The 26,124-nt window shown below is 41.6% G+C and overlaps 1 protein-coding gene across 3 annotated transcripts in view; it reads left to right on the top strand.

The window, feature by feature from the left end:
• RAPGEF5 (Rap guanine nucleotide exchange factor 5) overlaps positions 1 to 26,124 on the top strand; it is a 234,930-nt gene that overhangs the window by 102,123 nt on the left and 106,683 nt on the right. For 2 of the 3 annotated variants that reach the window (XM_061413684.1, XM_061413685.1), the window contains exon 8: positions 19,785 to 19,858. In XM_061413684.1, coding sequence (XP_061269668.1) covers positions 19,785 to 19,858 — 74 coding nt within the window. Of the gene's footprint in view, positions 1 to 12,799; positions 12,894 to 19,784; positions 19,859 to 26,124 lie in introns of those variants that run through there. The other variant, XM_061413686.1, reaches the window with a different exon arrangement.

Here is a 26,124-nt window from a genome sequence, read left to right as displayed (position 1 = left end):
ATCAACACGACATTCTGGTCTTCCTGATTGATTGAGGATCTAGGATGTTTTCCTGAGAAGAGAGAGCTTTGCCTAACACCATGCTGATTGTTGAAGTTTGTAAAAATCTCCCCCTTCTCGGTGCTATAATAACTCCTTGTTCTAATATTTCCAGAGGCTCTTCTGCCAGCTGACGGATTTTGTACATTCACATCCCGTCTCCACCAGTGCATGTTCTTACTAAACAGAGATCAATTCAGTGGTTGACAAGTTGTATCTTTCTTTTTTATTTAATGGCATGAAACCATAATAAGAGTCTTGAAACAGTCATTGTCAATGCAATGCAAAGTTAAAACTTACTTGAAAATGTAAAAATCTTCCTATCAAGAAAATAATAGCATCAATAAAACCCAGAAACAATTGAAAATGCATGAGGCAGATGCTTTGTAAATTTTTTCTAACTCTCCCACTGGGATACGAAGAAAATTGCCTTTAAAAAAAGAATCCCATGACACTGTCTTTTGTAATTAGAGCTATTAAGTCAAAATGATAAATAACCATTCAGTGACATACCATAAAAGAAAATAGCTCTTTGCCCTGTTTTCTCCTGAATAGCAAGGTATCTGAGAGCAACCAGCATGGAAGTTGGGCTCTTTTTAACCCTGAGGGTTACTTAGAATTTAGGAAATTAGAAAGGCAAGATGATTTTCTTTTTCCTCCTTCTACATGGTCGTGTCCATTAAGAGAGTAAATGGAACTGATTTGCCAAGGAGGTGAAGAATGGTAATAACCACAGCAGAGTGTGCGTGCGAGTGCAAGGTTTAGAGGCCTTTGTTTTTAAAAATGCACTGCAGAAACTCTTCAGTGAAGGAAGGTAATGTTTATAAGGCTCAGTAGACAAAGGTATTTATCACTCCAATGGGAGCTTGTTCTTGTTTTAGGGAACCAGATACCGGAAGGGGGAACTGAGCACTGATGCTCTCTGGTCTCATGTGGTCCAGGACAATGATTTTACACCATTCAGATTCTTAGCTGTTATTGCCTGTGTCTTATAAACGTGGCCAAACCTTGGGAAACCGTTTCCTGTGGTTTGGAGCAGAGAGTTGGGTGGAAGGTGGGACAGACATAAAGTGGGGACTCCACAGTTTTCTGTTTGAGCATGGAAAGCTGGCTGCCAGCACTACAGCTCCTGAGAACGTGTTTTCTTTGAGCAAACTAGATGAGTGTAATGAGTGTACCCTGTGCATAAATTCAATATTCATTCTACACACAAGGTCAAATGAAAGTTAATGACCATTTGCACACCAGAGATCTGAAACCCACATTTTATTTCTTTCTCATAATGACTAAAAAGGATAGCAATTTATATTTAAATTGATTTAAATTTCAAAGCATAAACACAGAGGTCTCCATGGTACCCTTTTTTAGCAGTGAAACTTCCTGGTAGGGCTCAACTTTCATAAAAAATTCAGTCCCATCCCATGCAGGCTCCCCAGTGTGGACCATTTTTTTGTTTTCTGTGGAGCAGCCCTGTTCCCACCCTGCTGGGTTAGCAACACCAAATTAGAGCCCAGCAATGCAATCAGAACCACTTTCTTTAATGATTTAGGTTTTGCATTTGTTGAGTTAATTAGCTGATGGAGGCAACTAATGGGTGTCTTTAATACACTGTTGATGGGGTGGCTTCTCTAGAGCCTGCCGGCTCCTTTGTTCTTGGTCTTCTGGGGTTTCGGAACTGCTTCCCAGAAGAACATATGATATATGCCACCCTGAGTCTGGAGGCCAGCCTGGGAGGCTAGTATGCTAATTACCAAGTGCCCCAGAAGGACGAGCATCCACTTAAAACCCTGTATCTGACTAATTCTGTGTGTTTGAATGAAGTTTTACATGGAGGGGGTCGAGGTGCATGGGTAAGGAGGGTGGGGAGAGTGACCTGTGATCCGTTTTTACAGTTAAAAATGCTGTGATTGCTTCTCTGTATACACCCAAGCTACAAAAGAAAAGCAGTTGGTAGGTGTTTTAAAATATTAGAATAGTTAAGGAAATATTACAAGAACGAGATGATGGGATAATTAAATGGGAAGGTATATTAATGGCTAAAATGGTGTCTTATGAACTAAAATATTCCTTAAGTAGAGGAATCCTTGTTGTATGCTGTTCTTACAAAGTTATGAAATTCTGTGGTCTGGTGAACACAGTCAGCTACCAAAATCTGGCAGTCTTGGACATGCAGTCAGAAAATCTGGGCTGTGTTCACTCTGGCAAGTCACTGGCTCCCCTCAGCCTCAGGTTCTTCTTCTTCTTCTTCTTTTTTTTTTTTTTAAATAAAAGGAAGAGGCTGGGCTTGGTTGATGCCGGAGGGCCATGCTGAGTCTGCAGGTCATGCCCTCAGGGCCAAGTATTAGGTGGTATTCTTTGCTGTCTGTTTAGGCAGAATGTAAGAATAATAACTGCTGATAACTTAGTATCTTTTCCAAACATTTTTTCATTTTTTCCTTAGTGAAGATCTGCAGATGGGCCCCTCCCCCACCTTTTTCAGGGAACATTTTCTGCTCTCATTTGTATTGACAAGTAAGCACACTCGAGGGAAATCTTTGTCTTGGCCACATGACCCAGCTATTGTCCATCATTCGTCACATTAAAAGTCTAATTGTATAAACAGCCATGAAAATGGAGCTGTTTTCAGTAAAACTGAAAATGACAGGCACAGTGTGTGTAAATATAAGTTAAATAATGTGCCATAGTATGTAATGCAAAGTACACAATTTGATTCAACTGAATTATATTAGAAAAAGTGAGCCAGTTATGATAAAAGTGAAATTTATGTCACATACTGTTCTTTCTGCTTAATGTGACACATAAGTGCTTAACATCTGACGATTTCTTAATCAGACATTGTCTTTGTAAGTGGACAAATTGTGGTTCTAGTCACTTGCAATTTTCAGATAGTTATAAAAATATTGCATTTTAATACTACAGTGATATCTGTTTTTGGAATGAGATTGATGATAAAAATTTTGGAGACAATGAAGACTTCTCTTTACAACTTCAGCGATACATTTTGACATTAGTCTTTTTGGTTGGAGATGAGGAAACAGATGGATAGATTATTTTTTTAAATAATTTTAGGTTTCCTTCTGAATGATTGCATCAGAATTCCTACTTAACTAAATAAAATTTTGATTTTCTAAAGTTCCTTAAGTTGAGTTGGACAACTGCCCAACTTTACAATGTTTCTTGACCTGAGTGGAAATTTTGTCATGTGAATGGTAACAGAATTAAAAGCTTTCATGCATTGGCAGTAAAGCCTTTGTAAACGAAGAGAAGTACTACCAAGCTTTATTTAGTGGGCAGACTCAGGAATAAGCAAATACTCCTACTGAAGTTTCTATACTGAACTTACCAGAAAGACCTTTGGGTCAGGGAGGGAGGGCCCACTAGTTTAAAGAGGAAGTGAATTTAACCTTGGCTGTAAGTGAGTGCACATGATCCACAGCCACATCCTGATAAGTTGTGGGCAGGACCCCAAGTTGACAGGACTAAAGGGATTGTCTGCTTCTCCTTTTGCCAAAAGGGGACTAACTTCTGTGTGTTGCAAATGCAGATACAGAATAGAAACAAAGCATTTGCTTTAAGACCTATTAAAATTAATGGAGAAAGTTTATATCTTATCGTATTATTGTTTTCTGGTAGAAAAATGACTGTGAGAAATTTGAGATTGAGGTTATCTTTATACCATTAGAAACAGTTGGAAGCTTTTAGAAATGGTGCCCATTTTTCTTCCACTCTAGCTGAAATAGAAGAGCATGACAGATATGATTGCCATCTTAGTTCTTATGTTTCTGTTTTCTTCATTTCGATTTTTAGTTTTGTTTTCATATGTTTAGAAGGCCCATTTCCATATCCTAGTTCTGAAGGTAGAGCGAGGTAAAGGTTCTTTTCTTCGGCCTGAGGGAGGCCTTATAGAGCAAACACAAATTTATCAAATAGGCCCTGGCTGGAACCCTCTCTTGCTACAGTGGAGGAAGCTAAGGGTGTTGTCCCAGCACCCTGTTGCCCTAGGGAATGTCTTTCCACCTTGTCTGGTCAGGGGAGGAGCAGATTTCATGCTCTGCTCTCATGGTGTTAGAGCAGCACCTAGGCTGTATAGGCTTGGTCACTGGGCACCTTGGACCCTTCAGTCATCTCAGAGTCATCACTGAAACTAATTACTGGTATGGAATTCAGGCTTATCGTTTGTACCCGAATCCAAGTTGTTGAAGCTGCTTCATTTTGCTAGTAACATTAGGCCTACTTAAGTCAACTAATTTCAGGGTTAACCTTGTAATCAAGTGGACAGTTTCATCAAAAGATTACCTTTATATGAGTGGTTCAGGTCCTTCCAAGGGAGTTTTCCTGGGGGCCTGCTTTAGTGCAGTTATTCATTACCTTGATACTTCAAGAAGAAAGTCAGACCAATAAAACAGCCTGTACTTTCTATCAATTGTATATGACAAAGCAAAATACATAGACTTTGATTTGAGAGGAGAGATGGCTGGCTGAGTGCCGTCAGCGTGGATGTGGAAAGGAGTCTGGCTATCAGCCAGCGCTAGTGCTGTATCAAGACTTTTTTCTTTCCACATATATCTTGGCTAGGTTTTCTTGTAATCTTATGAGATTAGTTTAGGAACCATTAGAGCACTTATACTAATACTCAAAAATGGCAACAGATTGTCAGAATTATTCACTGTGGTGAAATGTAGATGGGAAATGCTTTCTTCTTCGTTTTCATCAGCTGTGCTGTATGGTCTTACCTAGTGCCAGTGAGCTTCTAGATCTTACCTGTTTCTGATTCAAACTTTCTTTGTGGTGAGCGATCTGTTCAGGATGTTGGTCCTGCCTGAGTCTGGTTTAAATCTCCCTTCTTGGGCCACTTAGTTTCTGGCATGAGAGGGTCCTGTGGTGGTGTGGGCTCCTCTGATCTCTGAAGCAGTGCCCCTGCCAGTGCTGCAGGCTTGGTGGATCTGCAGGGGGCCTCTGCTTGCTGTGGTATCTGCAGCGGCAGTTAGGGGCCCAGGGCGGCTGGCTCTGTGTCTGGACCTTCCTTGGGCCTCTGGCCCCATACTGCCTCTTGCTGGAGCTGTAACCCCCACTGCTTCCCTGCTACAGGCTCCAGGCAGCCCCTGGATGAGGGCACTTCCACTGCCAGCCCCTCTTCCTGGGCCACAGAGGTACTTCTGAGTCCTTTCAGACTTCCCAGCCAGGGAAGGAAGAGCAGCTCAGAAAAGTAAGCCCTACCCCTTGTCTGCTCCAAGCCTTATGGTGCTCACAGATGATCCCCTGTGAGTGTGCTGGCCCCGGGTGGGGCTGGGGTAGGGTTCAAGGCCGTCTCCCACCGTGTAGGTGTGCTAACCAGCACTCCCATCCTTAGCGTCCCCTCAATCATCCACCCACCCAAGCCTCAGAGCCAAGCCCACCGGGGAGCTCAGGCCCACTGTTCTGACCTGTTTCTGCTTCCTCTTTCTGCTGCCCCATCCCATGATCCACTTGTAGCAACACAGAGATGAACTTGACCTTTTCTTACCCATTACTTCCTGACTGTCTCCTTGAGGGAGATAAACCTGTGGCTTAGCTATCCCAGGAGAGAGAGCTCTGCAATCTAAGACTTTTAGAGTGGGTTCTTGATGTGCAGAGGAGAATGACATTCTTTACCGTGTTTGCCCTTTCAAGCCTGTTGTCTTGTTGCAAAATTCTTTGGGTGTCAGGATGCAAATATGATTGGCTTCATCTTTATGCTCCTTATCTTCTGCTCTCCCCAGGCTGTATGAGGGTCTGATTAGGGAGAAGATTCCATCCAGAGATGAAAATGGAAAAGAAAAAAGCACATTACATGCTTTGTAGCTTAATTACCCTTGATTAAGCACTTGACTGCCATCCTTTTTTCCACACACCTACCCTGTGGGGTTGTGGCTCTGATCACCCCCTTCTGTAGGTAATGAAGTTTAAGATTGGTGAGTTGATGTGACTTGACAAAGGTCATATACTAGAAATAGTGTAGAAATGATGCCATATTTTCTCCCATATTTGTAATAAAAGGACATTTTAAAAAAATCCAGTGGGATAGAGTTCATTGAAGGTTAAGGAAAGTTTTCAGATATTTCCTAGCCGTCTCTTGGCCTATCTGCTCCCTCCCACCCCCACAATGACTGAGTGATTGGACCATTTGGTGTCTTTGCTTGTATCAGTATTTACAAACATAAGGACTTTGAGGGGATTCTTGGCGGTTCCTCTGCATGTTTTAGAATTTCACTGTAATGTCAAGGGAAGATTCAGCAGTATAATTGCTGACAATTCAGGAACAACAACAACAGAAAAATAGCATCATGTGAGAAGTGTTTTAATGTAAATAAACCTTGTTTTTGGAATGTAGACTCCTTGCCTACTATAAAACCTTAGTTAACAAGACTCTCTGTGTAGATCTGACCTGTTATGTTTTCTGGTTTACAGTCCTTGAGGCAAAATTTCGTAGCTGTGAAAAGCAATTTAAGAGACTCAAGTTCAGTTCTGGCTGAGTCCCTTACTGTGAAGTAGTGGCTCCCAGACATTTGTTTTCTTATTCTGTGAAATGGAGCAAAGGGCATATGCCTCTGAGGCTTCTGGAGGTAGGAGAGAGTTAGACAGCAGAAAGCATGAAGCTGGCATGTAGTTAGGCTTAGAAATAATTTTCTCTTATTTTTGGCTGCACCTTGCGGCACGTGGGAACATAGTTCCCCAGCCAGGAATCAAACCTGTGCTGCCTGCAGTGAAAGTGCGGAGTCGACCTCTGGACCACCAGGGAAGTCCCAGATATCATTTTGTTTTACTCCCTGAGATAAATATTTTAAAAACTTTACAATTCTTGGGTGAAACTATACAGAGTAGTGGGATCTTTTTAAATAAATGAACATCTTAAGGTGTCTGAGCATCACTGCTGCTCAAATCTTTGGTCACAGGATTAGCCTGAACCTGTCCTGGCACCAGAACACAATTCTTGCAAGGTGTTTAAAAATGAAAGCCCTTCTGTCTCCCAAGAAAAATGGTGAAGAAAAATGTTTCTAAGCTTAACTCGACTGTTTGTCATTGAGGTTTTATTTTAGTTGAATTGTATATAATCCATCTTCACATTAAAAGGAAACTTGTTTATTTCTAGTACATTTCTTCACAAGAAGGACAACCGAACAGGCTGCTGGGCTCAGGTACTGATGAATTCTTTATTACTCTCATCAATGGAGCAAATATGTATGCTCTAATTAAAGGGTACACTTTGCTCTGGTGACATTACCATTTTTCTCTATTGAATAACTTTTCCGTTGGCTGGACATTAATGTATTAAATGTGACTCCAAAGAAAACACCTAGTAGGTAAAAACCTGTTAAGAAGTGGAGGAAAGAAAGTTTGGAGGGTCAAGTCTACTGCAAGGCAAAGGCACAAGAGTTGAAATGGAATCCTCTCTGCTGGGGGCAGGGATAAATCACACCATCAGTCAGGAGACAGGGAAACAGCCCAGAGTCTGTCTCGCCATAGCTTGAGCTGTCTCCAGGCAATTGTGCGGAGTGTGAGTACCTGATGAAGCAGATGACAGGTTTTCACCTACCTCTGGTTTTAGCCTCTGCACTGTAGATTTATCATGTTGTCCGAGTGCTGTGGATTCCCACTTATCAGCACACCAGTAGTCAAATGTTGGTAAAAGTAAAACATTAGTATTGAGCTCCGTGTGTGCTGTTGTGTTCCGTAAGTGGCAAGAGGCAGGAGTCTTCAGGGATGGCAGCGTGACAGGACCAGGCTGGCGATCTGGAAGTGGAGCAGCTGAGTGGAGAATGGATGGAGACAGGGGCTGGCTCGGAGGCTGGGCAATAGTGGCAGAAAGGTGAGAGGTGGCATGGTCATAAGCTATGACAGTGGCAGGGAGCAAGAGGGACAGAAACGTTTCAGAGGTAAAAGTCACAGGATCTAGTGAGAGACGAATGTGAGGGCTGAGGGAAAGAAGAACACGAAGGCTCCTGGTGGTGATCTGAACTAAAGTACAGACCCCAGGAGGAAGGAGAGGCCTGTAAGACATGCTGTGTGTGATGCATGTGATTTCAGACCTCCATGTCCTCCCATTGCATTAAATTGATGCTCTTTCTTGAGGGCAGAGGTGATGCCGCTGCACATGCCATAGCAGCTTGTATGGAGCAGACATGTGATGGTCTCTGAAATGAGCATCCTCAGCACATAACTGGAGATGTGGGCCTGGCACTCAGGGAAGAGGGCAGAGATGGAGACACAGATTTGGGAATAACCCGCATAATGGGGAAAGTTGAAACCATAGGAACAGATAATATCACTGAGGAGAGAGGAAAGAGAGCCTGCAGGAAACTTGCATTTTTTTAGAGGGTTCAACCTGATAAGGACCCAGAAAAGAGAGTTTTAAACAGTCTCAAGTTCAGCTGACAGGCTGAATAGATTGAGATGGAGAGAGTGGTTATTTGTCAGCTTTCAAAGAAAAGGTTGAATGGCACTGGATGGACCAGATTATAATATTGTGGCATGGTGGGATTGTAAATTGGTGCAGTTACTATGGAAACAATATGGAGAGTCCTCAAAAAATTGAAAATAGAACTATTGTGTGATCCAGCAATTCCACCTCAGGGGATATATCCAAAAGAAATGAAAACACTAACTTGAAAAGGTATTTGCACCCGTTTCATAGCAGCATTATCTACAGCAGCCAAGACATGGAAACAGCCTGAGTGTCCACTGATGGACAAATGGATATAGAAAAACGAAACTCATCAGTTCAGTTCAGTTCAGTCGCTCAGTTGTGTCCGACTCTTTGCGACCCCATGAATCGCAGCACGCCAGGCCTCCCTGTCCATCACCAACTCCCAGAGTTCACTCAGACTCACGTCCATTGAGTCAGTGATGCCATCCAGCCATCTCATCCTCTGTCACCTCCTTCTCCTCCTGCCCCCAATCCCTCCCAGCATCAGAGTCTTTTCCAATGAGTCAACTCTTAGCATGAGGTGGCCAAAGTACTGGAGTTTCAGCTTCAGCATCATTCCTTCCAAAGAAATCCCAGGGCTGATCTCCTTCAGAATGGACTGGTTGGATCTCCTTGCAGTCCAAGGGATTCTCAAGAGTCTTCTCCAACACCATAGTTCAAAAGCATCAATTCTTCGGCGCTCAGCCTTCTTCACGGTCCAACTCTCACATCCATACATGACCACAGGAAAAACCATAGCCTTGACTAGACGGACCTTTGTTGGCAAAGTAATGTCTCTGCTTTTGAATATGCTATCTAGGTTGGTCATAACTTTCCTTCCAAGGAGTAAGGAAAAACCAAACTCATAGGAAAAGAGATGAGATTTGTGGTTACCAGAGGCACAGAGCTGGGGAAGGGGGGGATGGAGGAAGGTGGTCAAAAGATACAAACTTGCAGTTATAAGAGGGCAATGAGTACTGGGGTGTAAAGTACAACACAGTAACTATAGCTAGCACTGCTCTATGGTGCATACAGAGTAAATCCTAAGAATATTCTTCACAATGAAAATTTTTTCCTTTTTTCTTTTTTTATTATTGTATCTGTAAGAGAAGATGGATGTTAGCTGAACCGACTGTAGTAATCACTTCTGTACATGTTAAACTTATACAGAGATGTATGTCAATTATTATTCAATAAAACTGGAAAAAAGAATACATAAAACTTTAAAGAGTCAAAAGAATATTAAAAATACTATATGACATGACTCAATGGTGAATGCTGACCACTATTTTTCAAATTTCACTACTAAAAACATATATAATGGTGAGTTAAGGCTTGTAACTGCTTTTCCCCTTACTTTTTTAGAGATTAGAAAAGATCTGAGCATTTGGGAGCACTTGTGGGATATATGTAGATAACATGGCCTTCACTGGTGGCTCAGATAGTAAACAATCCGCCTGCAATCCAGGAGACCTTGGTTCAATCCCTGGGTCGAGAAGATCCCCTGGAGAAGGGAATGGCAGCCCACTCCAGTATTCTTGTCTGGGATATCCCATGGACAGAGGAGCCTGGCAGGTGACAGCCCATGGGTTCGCAAAGAGTTGGACAGAACTGAGTGACTGAATGAATATGCTCTGCCAGCATGTCTTGCTGGTAGCTCATTTCCATGCCTTCTCACAGGGCTGCTCTCCTTGTTGGATGTGGATAGAGTCTTGTTGAGGGGGCTCCTAAAATAAATAGTACGACCTTTTTCCAGGAAATGGCACCAAAAACATAGCTGGTTATTCGGATAATGAGAAACAGGGTTCTGCCTCCCATGGCTGGGAATACCTTCTGTGTTTTCCTAACATATTTATGTCCACAACCCGCAGGACATTCAGAGGAGCCTGACCTGGCACACATCTAATTCCAGGTTTTCGAGAAATACTGAACTTTACCAGTTGCAGTACATTTTGACCTTTAAGTTTTTTCCTATTCTTTCCACTGTATTCTGTTCTATTTCATTAAAAAAGAAATGGAAAGAAGTCCTGGTCAGGAAACACATGAATGAATTTGCAGTTTGACTTGCTGTTACTGCTCTGTGCTTGACTGAGGGTGACTTGAACTGCCACAGACACAACATTTTATACAGGAGGATTGTATAAAATGAGAATGTTTTTACCTGCCCAACTCTGTAGGTTTTTTGAACATCAGATGAGACCCTTTGTGAAAGAGCTTTCCCTCTGTAAAACTACTGCACAGGTAAAGGGTGACATTTTTGGCAAAACTTTAATTCTTGGCAAAGTACTCAATGAATTACTTTTCTTAACTCTATTTGCTAATTTCTCACATTGAAACACTGAATTTCTGTCTGTAATACGATTTTGGTTGATCTGTAAATTAAAAAAACAGTCTGGTTGATTTTTAAAGAGCGCTCTCAACTATAGTCACTTCGTACATTAGAGTCATTGTATTTAATGACCTGTTGGTTTGGCTTTGACTTTTACAACACTGATCAGGAATTAAGTAAACGTCATTCTGAAAGAGCATCAATCCCCTTTGTGTTTCAATAACAGTTTTAACAGAGTTGTTAGGAGAGTTTTCTTAGCAACCATCCCAGTTAAGTCATGGGGAGAGAGAACCTCTTGTCCCCAAGGCAGCAAGACGGTGACAGTCAGGAGAACCCTGGCATCCTCAGAGGCTGTCACCAGTAACCTCTCTTGAATTGCTCTTGGCTAACCTCAGATATGCAGATGACACCACCCTTATGGCAGAAAGTGAAGAAGAACTAAAGAGCCTCTTGAAGAAAGGGAAAGAGGAGAGTGAAAAAATTGGCTTAAAGCTCAACATTCAGAAAATTAAGATCGTGGCATCTGGTCCCATCACTTCATGGCAAATAGATGGGGAAATAGTGGGAATGGGTTGACTTTATTTTTTGGGGCTCCAATATCACTGCAGATGGCGATTGCAGCCATGAAATTGAAAGACACTTACTCCTTGGAAGGAAAGTTATGACCAACCTAGACAGCATATTAAAAAGCAGAGACATTTCTTTGTCAACAAAGGCCCATATAGTCAAGGCTATGGTTTTTCCAGTAGTCATGTATGGATGTAAGAGTTGGACTGTGAAGAAAGCTGAGCACCGAAAAATTGATGCTTCTGAACTGTGGTGTTGGAGAAGACTCTTGATACTCCCTTGGACAACAAGGAGATCCAACCAGTCCATCCTAAAGGAGATCAGTCCTCGGTGTTCCTTGGAAGGACTGATGTTGAAGCTGAAACTCCAATCCTTTGGCCACCTGATGTGATGAACTGACTCATTTGAAAAGACCCTGATGCTGGGAAAGACTGAAGGCAGGAGAAGGGGATGACAGAGGATGAGATGGTTGGATGGTATCACGGACTCAATGGACATCAGTTTGGGTGGACTCCGGGAGTTGGTGATAGACAGGGAGGCCTGGCGTGCTGCAGTTCATGGGGTCGCAAAGAGTTGGACACGACTGAGCGACTGAACTGAACTGAACTTACAAAGAGATACAGTTAAACTCACATAACTCTTATGTGAGTTAGTGCTAATTAATCCACGTATATTCTTAGTTCTCTTGCGGGCTCTCTCTTTACCATTTGCAGTGTATGCTTCAGGTCTTGTACTGTGACTTTTGTTGTGGTAAGTTATTTTCAAAGGCCTTTTCTGGCTCTTGGACTCTGTGTGTTGAGAGATAAGGGGATGGTTTGTGTTGGCAGAGAGCAAGGCTTCACGCCTCCCTTGGTCCCAGAAGCTGTCATTCCTGTATCTTTGTGCCATGGGAGGGAACCGTCCAGAATCAATATTTGCAGAGGAAAATTTCCTCCAGCAGATTCTTATTCTGATCAGATAAAAGAATTCAGCTCAAAATCCAAGTAACTGCTTCCTCCTTCTTCTACCAGATGAGCCACACTCTGAGGAGGCATGGAGAGAGAAAGTGCCCCCATGTAGTCGTAGACATTGATCTTCACATTAAAGCATCAATAAGGCATTCTCTTTTAGGTGTCGTCCATGAGACTTCATGGGGTGATTATAAATCCTCAGAAGGCCGTGATAAATAAGGTGGTTTTTTTTTCTCAAGTGGTATACGTGAGCCACTAGCTAAAAATGCATTCTTAGAATCATATTTTTTTCAGTATTTCCAATAAAATACTGTTGTGTGTAGTAAGGGACCACACTGTTTTCTTCATTATTGGGGTGCTGAGGTTGAGTCCAGTAGCACTTTGAGCGTCTCTTCTTTACCCATGTTGTGATCAGTTACTAAGTTACCTTTGTGACATGCCTTTAACATACTTGTGTTTCTAATTCTCTCTCTGTTAACCACATGTAACCCTGGGCAACACATTTTGAGATCTTCAATATGTGATGAGAAATGTCACATTGTTGTTGAGGAAAAGCTAGAAATACAGGACTGAATTCTTATCCCAAGTATGCGTTTTTTGGTTATCTTCTCTTTGTTTCGTTCTAGTTGTATGTACTAAGAATTATGTCTATATTTCAAAAATAGTGTGAACTCTCAATCATGAAATTGTAATTCACCATCCTGCATGTTGTCTGAATGTTGAGTTTTAAGCCAACTTTTTCACTCTCCTCTTTCACTTTCATCAAGAGGCTCTTTAGTTCCTCTTCACTTTCTGCCATAAGGGTTGTGTCATCTGCATATCTGAGGTTATTGATATTTCTCCCGGCAATCTTGATTCCAGCTTGTGCTTCGTCCAGCCCAGCATTTCTCATGATGTACTCTGCATATAAGTTAAATAAACAGGGTGACAATATACAGCCTTGATGTACTCCTTTCCTTGTTTGGAACCAGTCTGTTGTTTCATGTCCAGTTCTAACTGTTGCTTCCCGACCTGCATACAGATTTCTCAAGAAGCAGGTCAGGTGGTCTGGTATTCCCATCTCTTTCAGAATTTTCCACAGTTTATTGTGATCCACACAGCCAAAGGCTTTGGCATAGTCAATAAAGCAAAAGTAGATGTTTTTCTGGAACTCTGTTGCTTTTTTGATGATCCAACAGATGTTGGCACTTTGATCTCTGGTTCCTCTGCCTTTTCTAAATCCAGCTTGAACATTTGGAAGTTCACGGTTCATGTACTGTTGAAGCCTGGCTTGGAGAATTTTGAGCATCACTTTACTAGCGTGTGAGATGAGTGCAATTATGCAGTAGTTTGAGCATTCTTTGGCATTGCCTTTCTTTGGGATTGGAATGAAAAATGACCTTTTCCAGTCCTGTGACCACTGCTGAGTTTTCCAAACTTGATGGCATATTGAGTGCAGCACTTTCACAGCATCATCTTTTAGGATTTGAAAAAGCTCAACTGGAATTCCATCACCTTCACTATCTTTGTTCGTAGTGATGCTTCCTAAGGCCCACTTGACTTCACATTCCAGGATGTCTGGCTCTAGGTGAGTGATCACACCATTGTGGTTATCTGGGTCATGAAGATCTTTTTTGTATAGTTTTGTGTATTTTTGCCACCTCTTCTTAATATCTTCTGCTTCTGTTAGGTCCATACCATTTCTGTTTTTTATTGTGCCCATCTTTGTGTGAAATGTTCCCTTACTATGTCTGATTTTCTTGAAGAGATCTCTAGACTTTCCTATTCTATTGTTTTTCTTTATGTCTTTATATTGATCACTGAGGAAGGCTTTCTTATCTCTCCTTGCTGTTCTGTGGAACTCTGCATTCAAATGGGTATATCTTTCCTTTTCTCCTTTGCCTTTAGCTTCTCTTCTTTTCTCAACTATTTGTAAGGCCTCCTTAGACAACCATTTTGCCTTTTTGAATTTCATTTTCTTGGGGATAGTCTTGATCACTGCCTCCTGTACAGTGTCACGAACCTCTGGCCATAGTTCTTCAGGTACTCTATCAGATCTAATTCCTTGAATCTATTTGTCACTTCTACTGTGTAATCCTAAGGGATTTGATTTAGGTCATACCTTAATGGTCTAGTAGTTGTCCCTACTTTCTTCAATTTAAGAAAGTGAAAGAGGAGAGTGAAAAAGTTGGGTTAAAACTCAACATTCAGAAAACTAAGATCATGGCATCTGGTGCCATCATTTTGTGGCAAATACATGGTGAAACAGTGGAAAAGGTGACAGACTTTATTTTTGGGGGCTCCAGAATCACTGCAGATGGTGACTGCAGCCATGAAATTAAAAGATGCTAGCTCCTTGAAAGAAAAGTTATGACCAGCCTGGAGAGCATATTTAAAAGCAGAGACATTACTTTTCCAGCATACATCCATATAGTCAAAGGTATGGTTTTTCCAGTAGTCATGTATGGATGGATGTGAGAGTTGAACTATAAAGAAAGTTAAGTGCTGAAGAATTGATGCTTTTGAACTGTGGTGTTGGAGAAGACTCTTGAGAGTCCCTTGGATAGCAAGGAGATCCAACCAGTCCATCCTAAAGGAGATCAGTCCTGAACATTCATTGAAAGGACTGATGCTAAAGCTGAAACTCCAATCTTTTGGCCACCTGATACAAAGAACTGACTCACTGGAAAAGACCCTGATGCTGGGAAAGATTGAAGGCAGGACATGAAGGGCGTGACAGAGGATGAGATGGCTGGATGGCATCACCGACTCTATGGACGTGAATTTGAGTAAGCTCTGGGAGTTGGTGATGGACAGGGAGGCCTGGCATGCTTCAGTCCATGGGGTCACAAAGAGTTGCACACGACTGAGCGACTGAACTGACTGACTGATCCTGCATGTTGTATGATGCATTTATAATAAGATGAAAAAAAGAAATGCACAGAAATCAGAACATTGTTGTTTTAAAAACAAAAACACGCATGTAATGGGCCAAAATACTCCAAAATTTAATTTTCTTTATTTTCATCAAAACTAAAACTTTAAAGAGCAAAAATTCAAATAAAACATAAATTAAGTGCCAAGGTATAGTGAGTACTTAATGCAGGCATAGTTGTTCCCTGTCGGCATATTATTGACTTGCCCTCTAGAAACACTGTTCCTCATTATAGGATGAAGAAAGGCTTCTTACAGTATTTCAGATAGTTTACTTATTTCTACAACCCACTGCATTTTTAAGTGGACTTGTAGATGTTATTTTGTATTTTATTTTTCCCTTTTCATTTATGTCTCTAGTTTTTCAGAGAAAATATTAGTGTTTTTCTTTATTCTTAAATTTCCTCCTAATTGGGCAACAGTAGCAACAGAGGGCCCGCTTTGAACAAGCATGAATGGAACTTTTTGCTGAAAGCAGAAGAAAAGCTTCTGTCAACTTCTGTTGTTCCTGCCTTGCTTTTTAATGCTCAGCTGGTCGGAGTTATCCTGGTTTTCCATGGAGTTTAAGAGAAGACTTTCCCTCCCTTCTTTTTTCGTAAATGGCTATGTAAGACATAGCTTATGTATGTAGGTGTAGTCAATTTGTGCCTTTTTGGTCACTTGGGGAGAAATTGTTCATCTCAGTTAGTTTTTACAGCACTCACACTGTGTGTGCAGCATTTAGGTGAGCGCCATGGTGAGTGCCACACAGTGGGCATAAGAGACACATAAAAGCAAAAGGTACATGAAATAATATTCAGTGGGCGACCTCACTGTCAGTAGGTTGCTGTGTTTGGGGCCTGCTGTTGACGGAGAAGGCAAAAAGAATAAGTGGTACAGTCGGCACAAGCAATGACTTATTCTACTTGGGTATCATTCTGGATTGCCTTTTCTCACTAATTTCCCTGCCACCCACCCCCGCCCCCACTCCCATGCAGTTCCTTGCCTCTCCTATTCAGTTCATTGGCAAATTATGTCTCAGAAACACAGCTCAGATTCTCCCTGTCGCTTCAGCTCATCTGCCCCGCCTCCCCCCACCCCGGTCTGTGCTATGGTCATTTCTAGCCCAGATGGTAAGCCATGGTCACTTAACTGGGCTCCCTCCTTCCTGTCTTGCTTCTCCTAAGTCTGGTCTCCTCAAAGCAGGTAAACAGAACTTTTGAAAATAGACATCACGTCATGCAGTTCCCAATTTAAAATTCCTTAGCCAGGCTTCAGCAATATGTGAACCGTGAACTTCCAGATGTTCAAGCTGTTTTAGAAAAGGCAGAGGAAATAGAGATCAAATTGCCAATATCCGCTGGATCATCGAAAAAGCAACAGAGTTCCAGAAAAAAACATCTATTTCTGCTTTATTGACTGTGCCAAAGCCTTTGACTGTGTGGATCACAATAAACTGTGGAAAATTCTGAAAGAGATGGGAATCCCAGACCACCTGACCTGCCTCTTGAGAAACCTGTATACAGGTCAGGAAGCAACAGTTAGAACTGGACATGGAACAACAGACTGGTTCCAAATAGGAAAAGGAGTACGTCAAGGCTGTATATTGTCACCCTGCTTATTTAACTTCTATGCAGAGTACATCATGAGAACCGCTGGGCTGGAGGAAGCACAAGCTGGAATCAAGATTGCCGGGAGAAATATCAATAACCTCGGATATGCAGATGACACCACCCTTATGGCAGAAAGTGAAGAGGAACTAAAAAGCCTCTTGATGAAAGTAAAAGAAGAGAGTGAAAAAATTGACTTAAAGCTCAACATTCAGAAAACTAAGATTATGGCATCCAGTCCCATCACTTCATGGCAAATAGATGGGGAAACAGTGGAAACAGTAGCTGACAAAATCACTGCGGATGGTGATTGCAGCCATGAAATTAAAGGATGCTTGCTCCTTGGAAGGAAAGTTATGAGCAACCTAGATAGCATATTAAGAAGCAGAGACATTACTTTGCCAACGAAGGTCCATCTAGTCAAGGCTATGGTTTTTCCAGTGGTCATGTATGGATATGAGAGTTGGACTATAAAGAAAGCTGAGCACCGAAGAATTGATGCTTTTGAACTGTGGTGTTGGAGAAGACTCTTGAGAGTCCCTTGGACTGCAAGGAGATCCAACCAGTCCATTCTAAGGAGATCAGTCCTGGGTGTTCATTGGAGGGACTGGTGTTGAAGTTGAAACTCCAGTACTTTGGCTACCTGACGCAGAGAGCTGACTCATTGGAAAAGACCCTGACGCTGGGAAAGATTGAGGGCAGGAGGAGAAGGGGACGACAGAGGATGAAATGGTTGGATGGCATCACCAACTCAATGGACACGGGTTTGGGTGAACTCTGGGAGTTGGTGATGGACAGGGAGGCCTGGCGTGCTTCAGTTCATGGGGTCGCAAAGAGTCAGACGCAACTGAGCGATTGAACTGAACTGAACTGAGTGCCCCCCTGCCCTCCACCCCGTGTTCTCAGACTAGCATCCACATTGTGTTCCATGCTTTCTCCAGGCCTGTCTTGCATCACTGTCACCTGCCGTGTGTCTCGACCCCTGGTCTCCGCACAAGTATCACTGCTTCTAAGAAGCTGCCTGCCTGGCCTGCTCTCCACAGTGACCTTCCTCAGTTGGTTTTCTGTCATTTCCCTATTTATTATGGTCTTTATTCATATCTCACTTTTAAGGATTATTGTTCTGATAATTGTGATTTTTACTAGTTGCAGCAGTAGCTGTTAGCTCTCCCCCAGGTAGTGTGTGTGTGCTTCACGAGGTCAGAGGCTTACCTGTCTTGTTCACAGGCGTAATCCCAGTGCCAGGCACCTAGCAGGTACTAAGTACATATTTGTTAAAACGGCAAGCAAGCTGTATAAGGACAAACATGATGAAATCATGGAGTTTGGATCAGAGCTCGGTACACTACATTCTGACATTGAATGTCAGTGTGAAGTCAGAGATGAGGAAGCCAGAGAGTTCAAGGAAGACCTTCTGTGATGAACAGTGTTCAGAGTTAATGAGATAAGTGATACAGAGGCCAGAGCAGTGTACTTATTGTTATATTTTCTGAGACTAATTACTAACAGTTCTGCTCAAGCTAGATTTCAGTAAGGAGAGGCTAGAATCAGGGGCTTCATGGTAGGAGGTTATTGCACCAGTGCAGAAAGGGTGACAAGGACTTTGATAGGGAGGTACTGGGGAAATATGAGAGAAGAGGTCAATTCAAGACTCCATAGTTTAGGATTTTGTGGTAACAATGCTCCATGTAGTCCAAATATAAAATAATCATGCTTCTTCCAGCATTCCCACTCCTGGGCATATATCCAGAGAAAACTCTTAATTCAAAAAGATCCATGCACCCCAGTGCTCACTGCAGCACTATTTACAAAAGCCAAGACGTGGAAGCACCTAAATGTACATTGACAGAGGAATGGGTAGAGAAGATGTGGTACAGATATACAGCAGAATTTTACTCAGTCATTACAAGAATGAAATAATGCCATTTGTAGCAACATGGATGGACCTAGAGGTTATCATACTAATTGAAGTAAGGCAGAAGGAGAAAGACAACTGTCATATAATAGCACTTACGTGTGGAATCTCAAAAGATGATACAAATGAGCTTATTTATAAAACAGAAACAGATTCACAGGCGTAGAAAACAAATGTATTGTTACCAAAAGGGGAAGTTGGGGCATGGAAAAATTACAAGTTTGGGATTAGCAGATAAACAGTACTATATGTAAAATAGATAAATAACAAGGTCCTGCCGTATAGTACAGGCAGCTATATTCAATATCTTGTAATAAACTATAATGGAAAAGAGTCTAAAAAAAATATACATATGTATAACTGAATCACTTTACTATATACTTGAAACTAAGACAACATTGTAAATTATACTCTAATTTTAAGAAAAGTCATGCTTCCTTCTTAATATGTGTTAGTTGCTCAGTCATGTCCAACTCTTTTGTGTCCCCATGGACTATAGCCCTCCAGGCTCCTCTGCCCATGGATTCTCCAGGCAAGAATACTGGAGTGGGTTGCCATTTCGTTCTCCAGGGGATCTTCCCAACTCAGGGATTGAACCCAGGTCTCTAGCATTGCAGGCAGGTTCTTTACCATCTGAGCCATCTGGGATAACACTAAACTATTAGCCAAAAAAATCACATAAAAAATATGACATTCTCACATGAACTGGGTACAAGTCTTTATCTCTACCCCAGCTCCTTTTTGGTAAAGCACAAAACTGGCACGATGATGTCTGGATGGGTTGAGGTGACAAGGAAAATTGAGATCAGATATCTCCAATGCTATTGACTTAACAAATGAGATAATGGATGTGGAAAATGCCCAGTGCTATTAGTGAAACTATTCATCCAAATAATTTATTGTAAAACATAGTACTGATACTTACATTTTGGGTCTCTACCTAACATTCTTTTTTCCTGCCAAATTGCCATCTGAAAAGAAAATGACCTGAAACAGTTTTCTTATGATGCTACATTTGCTTAATATTGTTCTTTTTCTTTCTTTCTTTCTTTCACTTAAGCACTTGCACAAGATGAAGAAAACAGTGACAAACACGTGACTGTGACAGAGGCTGAAGCTGCTGCAGATCCTCAGGTGTGACAAGCTCTGTGAGGCCCCTCCCTACGCCCTTCTTCTGTGGTGAGAGTGGTGGGAGAGCGCAGGTGTAGGCAGGGGATCCAGGTCTCACCTTCTGTGTTCTGTGAAGTTATGGGAATGGAGCACTTATTTTTGATTAGGAGATATTCTATAAGAAAGGCCCGAAATTGCTCATTATGTTTATAATTTGATTCATGGGAGAAGGACAGGTATGGAGACAGCCCCCACTTCCCAGAGGAAGCAAGCCAAGTAAGTGAAGAATCAGGGGAGACCACCCTGGGGCCATCCGCCCCCTGGAGACGGCAGAGGAGAGTCAGTGGGGCCAGAGCCCAACAGATCAGTGCGGTGCCTCCCCTGGCAGACTTTCTGTACCCACTCCCAGCATTTACCTCGTGGCATGAACATACTTTTAGTAGCAGCTGACCTCAAATAGTATGGCAGCATAAAAACTCTGGACACCCTACTGCTGTAAACTTTATGTAAATGCAGAGCATTGAAAGTTTCTTTGTGGGAACAGAAGGGAGAGAAACAGAACAGATGGCATAAGGACTTTATTTTGCAAAGTCCCCAGCAGTTCAGCTCCACTCCTCAGACTTGCACTGCCTTGATACCCAGCTATAGCGTTATGTGATGTGGCTAAATACCTAGCTGCATTAAAGCAGTTTCTTAACCCTTTTGAGGGTTAGATGACTCATCTCTAAACCTACCTGATAGGGAAGTTGTGAGGATTAAAAAGAGAAGTGTGTTGAATAAGAAAGCCATGGGATTTTATTATACACAAGAAAGAGAAAAGAGTGGGTTCAGGGGAGTCCACTACTTGGAAATCGTGTTGTGTACAGAGCAGAGGGGTTGACTTATCTACCCAGGGAGAAAAGTTGGATAGACTCTACGCTCAGGGTGAAAGGAGCAGAAAAACGAAACAGACAAGCCCATTTTAGCCCTTACTAAGTGGAGGGTGTTGCTGGGTTCTCCTTGCTAGACTTGCCAAGGAGATGCCCTCTCAGGGTTGTGATGATGGTATCCTGGTATCAAGTGGGTCCAGACTCATCAAAATGGGTGTGTTAAATGTATGCGACTTGTTGTATATCAAGTATACCTCAATAGGCCTGGTGAAGAAAAGATGCTTAGTTTGGTTGACGCCTCACACTCCACCTTTAAAGTTGTAAATCTGTGGATTCCGGTTAGAATAATCACATTAACTTTGTTAGGCAGGATTGCATAGGCTTTCATGGCCTAATAAGTTCGTATAAGGACTTGTTTGGAATTGTTTTGCTATGGTCATACTCAGAATGCTGCAATCCACAGGCTTATACTGCAGTTACATTTCAGGCTTCCAAATAAACCTGGGCAGGGATTGCTTTCTCAAAGGTTTCTTAAAGCATTAAGTTATTAGTGGGGCCTTTTATTTATTATAGTTTCTCAATTTAAACTTCTAGTTTTATTTTGGACTTATTCTGTGGGCAAAAAATCAAGTTCTATTCCTTTGTGTATCTCAAGTGGATGTGCAGAGCTTGCTCTACAAGATTTTGTGATTTTTCTTCAGCAACGGTGACATCTCTGAGCATCTGTAGAATGTACAGAGGAATGATGGCCTGAAACCGGTGAATCCAGAATTAGATCAGGAACAGATTCTTTTTAGGTTGGAGAGTCATGAGTTAACTCAATGGGGTGCCTGACTGTGAGTGTTAGAGGCCTGGACAGCTGTCACCTCCACTAACATGTCTGAGGAGGTCTGATCCGCTCCCACAATGAGAGGGGCCGCTTTTAATGGCTTAATCCTGCAGGTCCATCTATTCAAATGTGCTGAGTGGACTCACCAGGGGTTCAGGTTGTGTAAAGCGAGCTTAAAGAAAACATCCACAGTTTCTCCATCACATACCTAGGCAGATTTAGAAATAGATGTATGTGTGTGCTCATGGGTATAAATGTGTGCACTTTCCAGAAAAAATTTATTCATTTGATATTTGTTGTGTGTGTATGTATGTAAAAATTAGTCAAGCACCTATATGCCAGGCTCTTATGGTATTTCACATTATTGCTGTCCTCACTCCAGAGCATGCTTTAAACAAGTTAAATGCAAACTGGTTTCTCATTCCTTCCCTGTATGTGATGAAATATGTCACTGCAAGAAAAACTTCCTGTGGCTGTTGAAAACTTTAGGTGTACAAAGGGTTAAGCTCGTTACTATTACTAACTCTGGAGAGACTGGGCCTTGTTGTAAAAGGGTTTCTCAGAAACCTTTCCCAGAAAACTGGTTCTCTCCTCATATGCTGGTTTTCTGCCTGAGAAACTTCCTGTTTCCATGCAGTGATGTGTATGCACAGTGAAGGGCGCATGTAGCCTGGTGTACATCCCAGCCCTTCTTCCTCATAGTTGGTGCCTGTAGGCAAGTTCTGTAGTGTCTCTAAACTTGTGTGTTCCTGTAGGGTGGCATCCTTTGTCACCAGGGTGTCCAAAGTATCCCCACTATGCTAGGCAGTGACTAGCATGCTTGGTTTTCATCTTTAAAGTGGAGATGTTATGAAGCTGAAATGAAGCAGCATAACAAATGCCTGCCATTTTGGCACATAAAAGAGTTGCCCTGTGAATGCCAGGCCACACCCGTGAGGTTAAGAGCTCTGCCTCCCGGGCCAGGCTGCCAGAGCTCCGGGCTGGGCTCTGTTCCAGCACCCTGGGCAAGTTCCTCTGCTCTCTGGTGTCCCATGATGCTTTTCTTTAGAGCATCAAGAGTTAACACTTAGATAACACTTCAAATGCACTCTCCTAAGCTCTTTGTTTTTATTAACGTAGTTTAAAACCTCACAACAAACCCTGTGAGGCTGATAATATAATTACCACCACTTTACAGATGAACTGCTGATGCCAAAAGCTCAAGCTTCTCTGTACACCGGTGTACAGCTGAATCACATCTCAGAGACAGAATTTTGGATGAAGTAGAAAAGGATAACCTTTTTACTTTGCCAGACAAAGGGGGACACAGTGGGCTCCTGCCTTGAAACACTGTGTGTGTGCCCTCGCCCCTCCTCCACAAGGCTTTGATGAAGAGTTTTATAACAATACTTCCCAAGGGTGAGTTTGCTGACAAGATTAGGCAGGGGTGTGCTGTGCTTAGTCACTCAGTCATGTCTGACTTTGCAACCCCATGGACTGTAGCCTGCCAGGCTATTCTGTCCATGGGGATTCTCCAGGCAAGAATACTGGAGTGAGTTGCCATGCCCTCCTCTGGGAGATCTTCCCAACTCAGGGATCAAACCCAGGTCTCCCACATTGCAGGTGGATTCTTTAGCATCTGAGCCACCAAGGAAGCCCAAGAATGTTGGAGTGGGTAGCCTATCTCTTATCCAGGGGAACTTCCTGATCCAGGAATTGAACCAGGTCTCCTGCATCGCAGGTGGGTTCTTTACCAGCTGAGCCACCAGGAAGGGTGTGCTAGGGTCTCCTAATCTTGATGAGCTTCTCTGGCTCCGGCTCTTGCTTCTGGTGGTTTCTTGGTTCTCCTTCCCTTGATTAGCAACTGAATCTGCCCTTTGGAACTCAGGGAAGCTCCTGGAAGCTGGAATATTGCCCCTAAGCAACAGGGGACAAAAAGGTCGGTCCCCCATGCCTGTGGAGCCCCAAAGGACCCTGCTAGGATTCACTGCTAAGTGGCGGGGATGGGAATCCAAGCAAGGTAGTCTGGTTCCAATATTCTTGCTTGTAACCACTGTGCTAAACAGCCTTTCTAACATTTCTGAAATGGAGATAATTGTTCTGAAGATTAAATGAGTATATGTGAAGCCGTTAAAACAGTGCCTGGCATACAGTAAGTTCTCAGCAAAAGTTAGCCTCCTGGTGTTCTCATGATCATCTGTTGCATTCTGTTTTGGTTTGAGAATCTATGGTATCTGTCAGGGCTGGGCTACAGTGGTACTCTGTCTACCATTGTGGTGTCTGTATATCAGCATGCTAGACCTTTACTCGTTATAACCATTTATATAGGACTAAAGGGTTAAATCATCTTTATCAAAATGTATAGAACTTTTTCAGCTTCTAGTTTAAGGATTGTAATGAGATATTCCATGAATAATTTACAACATTTTGAACTTTAGAAATTCTCCCTGTTTATGCAGGTGGCCACTGGATTCAGTAATTATTTTGTCTCCTATTCCCCCATTGGACTCAATCATTTTATTATTAAGTGATGATAACTGTTAATTATACAAATTGATTACCAAATAGTTCATGATTGTTTTATTAGTAGCAAAATAGTTTTTTTTCCAAAATAGACTGAAGAAAGCTCTTATTTAAGGTTGTGATAGCTATCATAGAAAACAGATGATGCTTTTAAATCTTTTGTGTTAGAATATATTAAATTTACTATTCTCTTTCTCTCTCTCTCTCTTTTTTTTTTTTGTAAACTTTATTATTTGCCCAGCTCTGGTGCTCTGCTTTGCAGATGGTCAATAATGTATAAGACCTAAGCTGTAATTTCTCTCAGGTCAAAACAAGGTAAAATATGGTGACTTCTCTATTCTAGTCTGAAAGTTCAAAGAATTAAATATATATAATGAATGAACCCCTTACTTCATCAATCACATTAAATCTGTGATGTATGTAGCTTCATCAGAAGAGATAGTTATGTAATATAATAGAGGAAGAAAAGCGTTTGAGGGAAGTAACAGTCAGAAATTCCATGTAGCTCTGGTTTCTGCCCCCTTCTGTGTTCTGGGCACAGTTTGGTGCAATGCAGTATCACATATTGTTGGTGGAGGATGGGTCTGACTAACCAGTGTGGAATATTAACACAGGTGATGCCACAGGGGAGGAAGGCCGGAGGAGTGAATCTCCCTGAACTTGCACTGTGAGTGCAAATCCCAGGCGCTGATGCCCCAGCATGGTGTAGAGGCCTGTCCTTGTGATGCCCTGGGCATTAGTAAACCTGCCTTTACCATCGCACTTTCTATCACATTTACTTTTCACTGTAACTGCTTCTTGATTCTTTCCCCAGTTATCAAAGTGTGCATTTTTCTAGTCCCATCTAGTAAAATATTTGTCATCATTTTCTTTCTCTGAAGAAATTTGAGAAAATGAATAATAAAAATGAAATTATTATTTATTAATATTTTCAATTTATTATGAATTAACTTTTGAATTTTCCTGAAAAGAATTCTGTTTTTTCTATTGGAAATAGGGACGTGCCTTTTAGTAACGTAATATAACATCCCAGCCGATCAGTGTTTTATTCTGTCATTTGGGCTTTCTGTTTAAAGTAGCAAAAAAAGGGTTTTTATGAATTTCTAGTCAAGATATAATTTTTGAAGAAATGAATCTATTATATAGTAGTCAATTCTAATTTACCCACATACCCTGAATTTATGTTGAAGAGCATTGTTATTACAGAGGTGCTTTCATGAAAGGTAGACTTTTTCATCCTGGTTTTCCTTCCCCTTTCCTTCCCCATGCCAAAATCAAGCAATTTTGGCATGATGCTTTTTCTAGGTGTTATAGAAAAGCTGATTTTTAAGGTTATGATAATGTAGAAAATGCTTGCATATATAGAACTGTGCTCTTTCACCTTATGTCATAAAGGTTGTTCATTTATCATCCTTGTAGCTTTTCCTAAGGGAATTTTGTCCAAGTTTCATTTTATCCCTGAAAGAATGGACCAAACATTTTTATGACTCCATTTATAAAGGAAACAGACTTTTCATTTACATTCATAATATTTCTCAAATACTGAAAATCATATGAATTCCTTTAATTATGCATTACAGAGTTTTTTTTTTTTTTCTCCAAAGCAGACCTTGAAATAAGGCTCTTAAATAACTCTTCTGACTGTTACACATTAATCTTTTATTTTTTTCTGGTCTAGAGTGTTAGGTGAACAGTTTATAATTAATTTCACATAGATAAATTAAGTAGTCCTGTCATATGGAAGTCTAGATCAAGGGCGGTTAGTTATCTTGCCTCTCTTGCCATAACAAAGCTCTCAAAATATATTAATAAATTCATGGCTTTTTTGAATTAAATCACTAAATTACAGAACTGTGAAAGGAACCCCCTGGAGAACATCTGGTTGAGCATGGTATTTCCAAAAAGGACTGTCTTATAAAACTATCTAGGATATACGGGCATCTCTCCAGGCATGAAGTTCTCTAGGGAGTGAAGAAGCTTTCATAACCCTCCTTAAAAGCCTTTTTTGATAGTTATATATGAGTGCTATCAAATTGATTATCTTGTGAAATGCACCTAGAAATTATGCAAGAGACCAGAAAATCTAGATC

Source organism: Bos javanicus, chromosome 4 (genome assembly GCF_032452875.1).
Source record: "Bos javanicus breed banteng chromosome 4, ARS-OSU_banteng_1.0, whole genome shotgun sequence".
Taxonomy (NCBI): Eukaryota; Metazoa; Chordata; class Mammalia; order Artiodactyla; family Bovidae; genus Bos; species Bos javanicus.
This window is presented reverse-complemented; position numbering and strand designations above follow the sequence as displayed.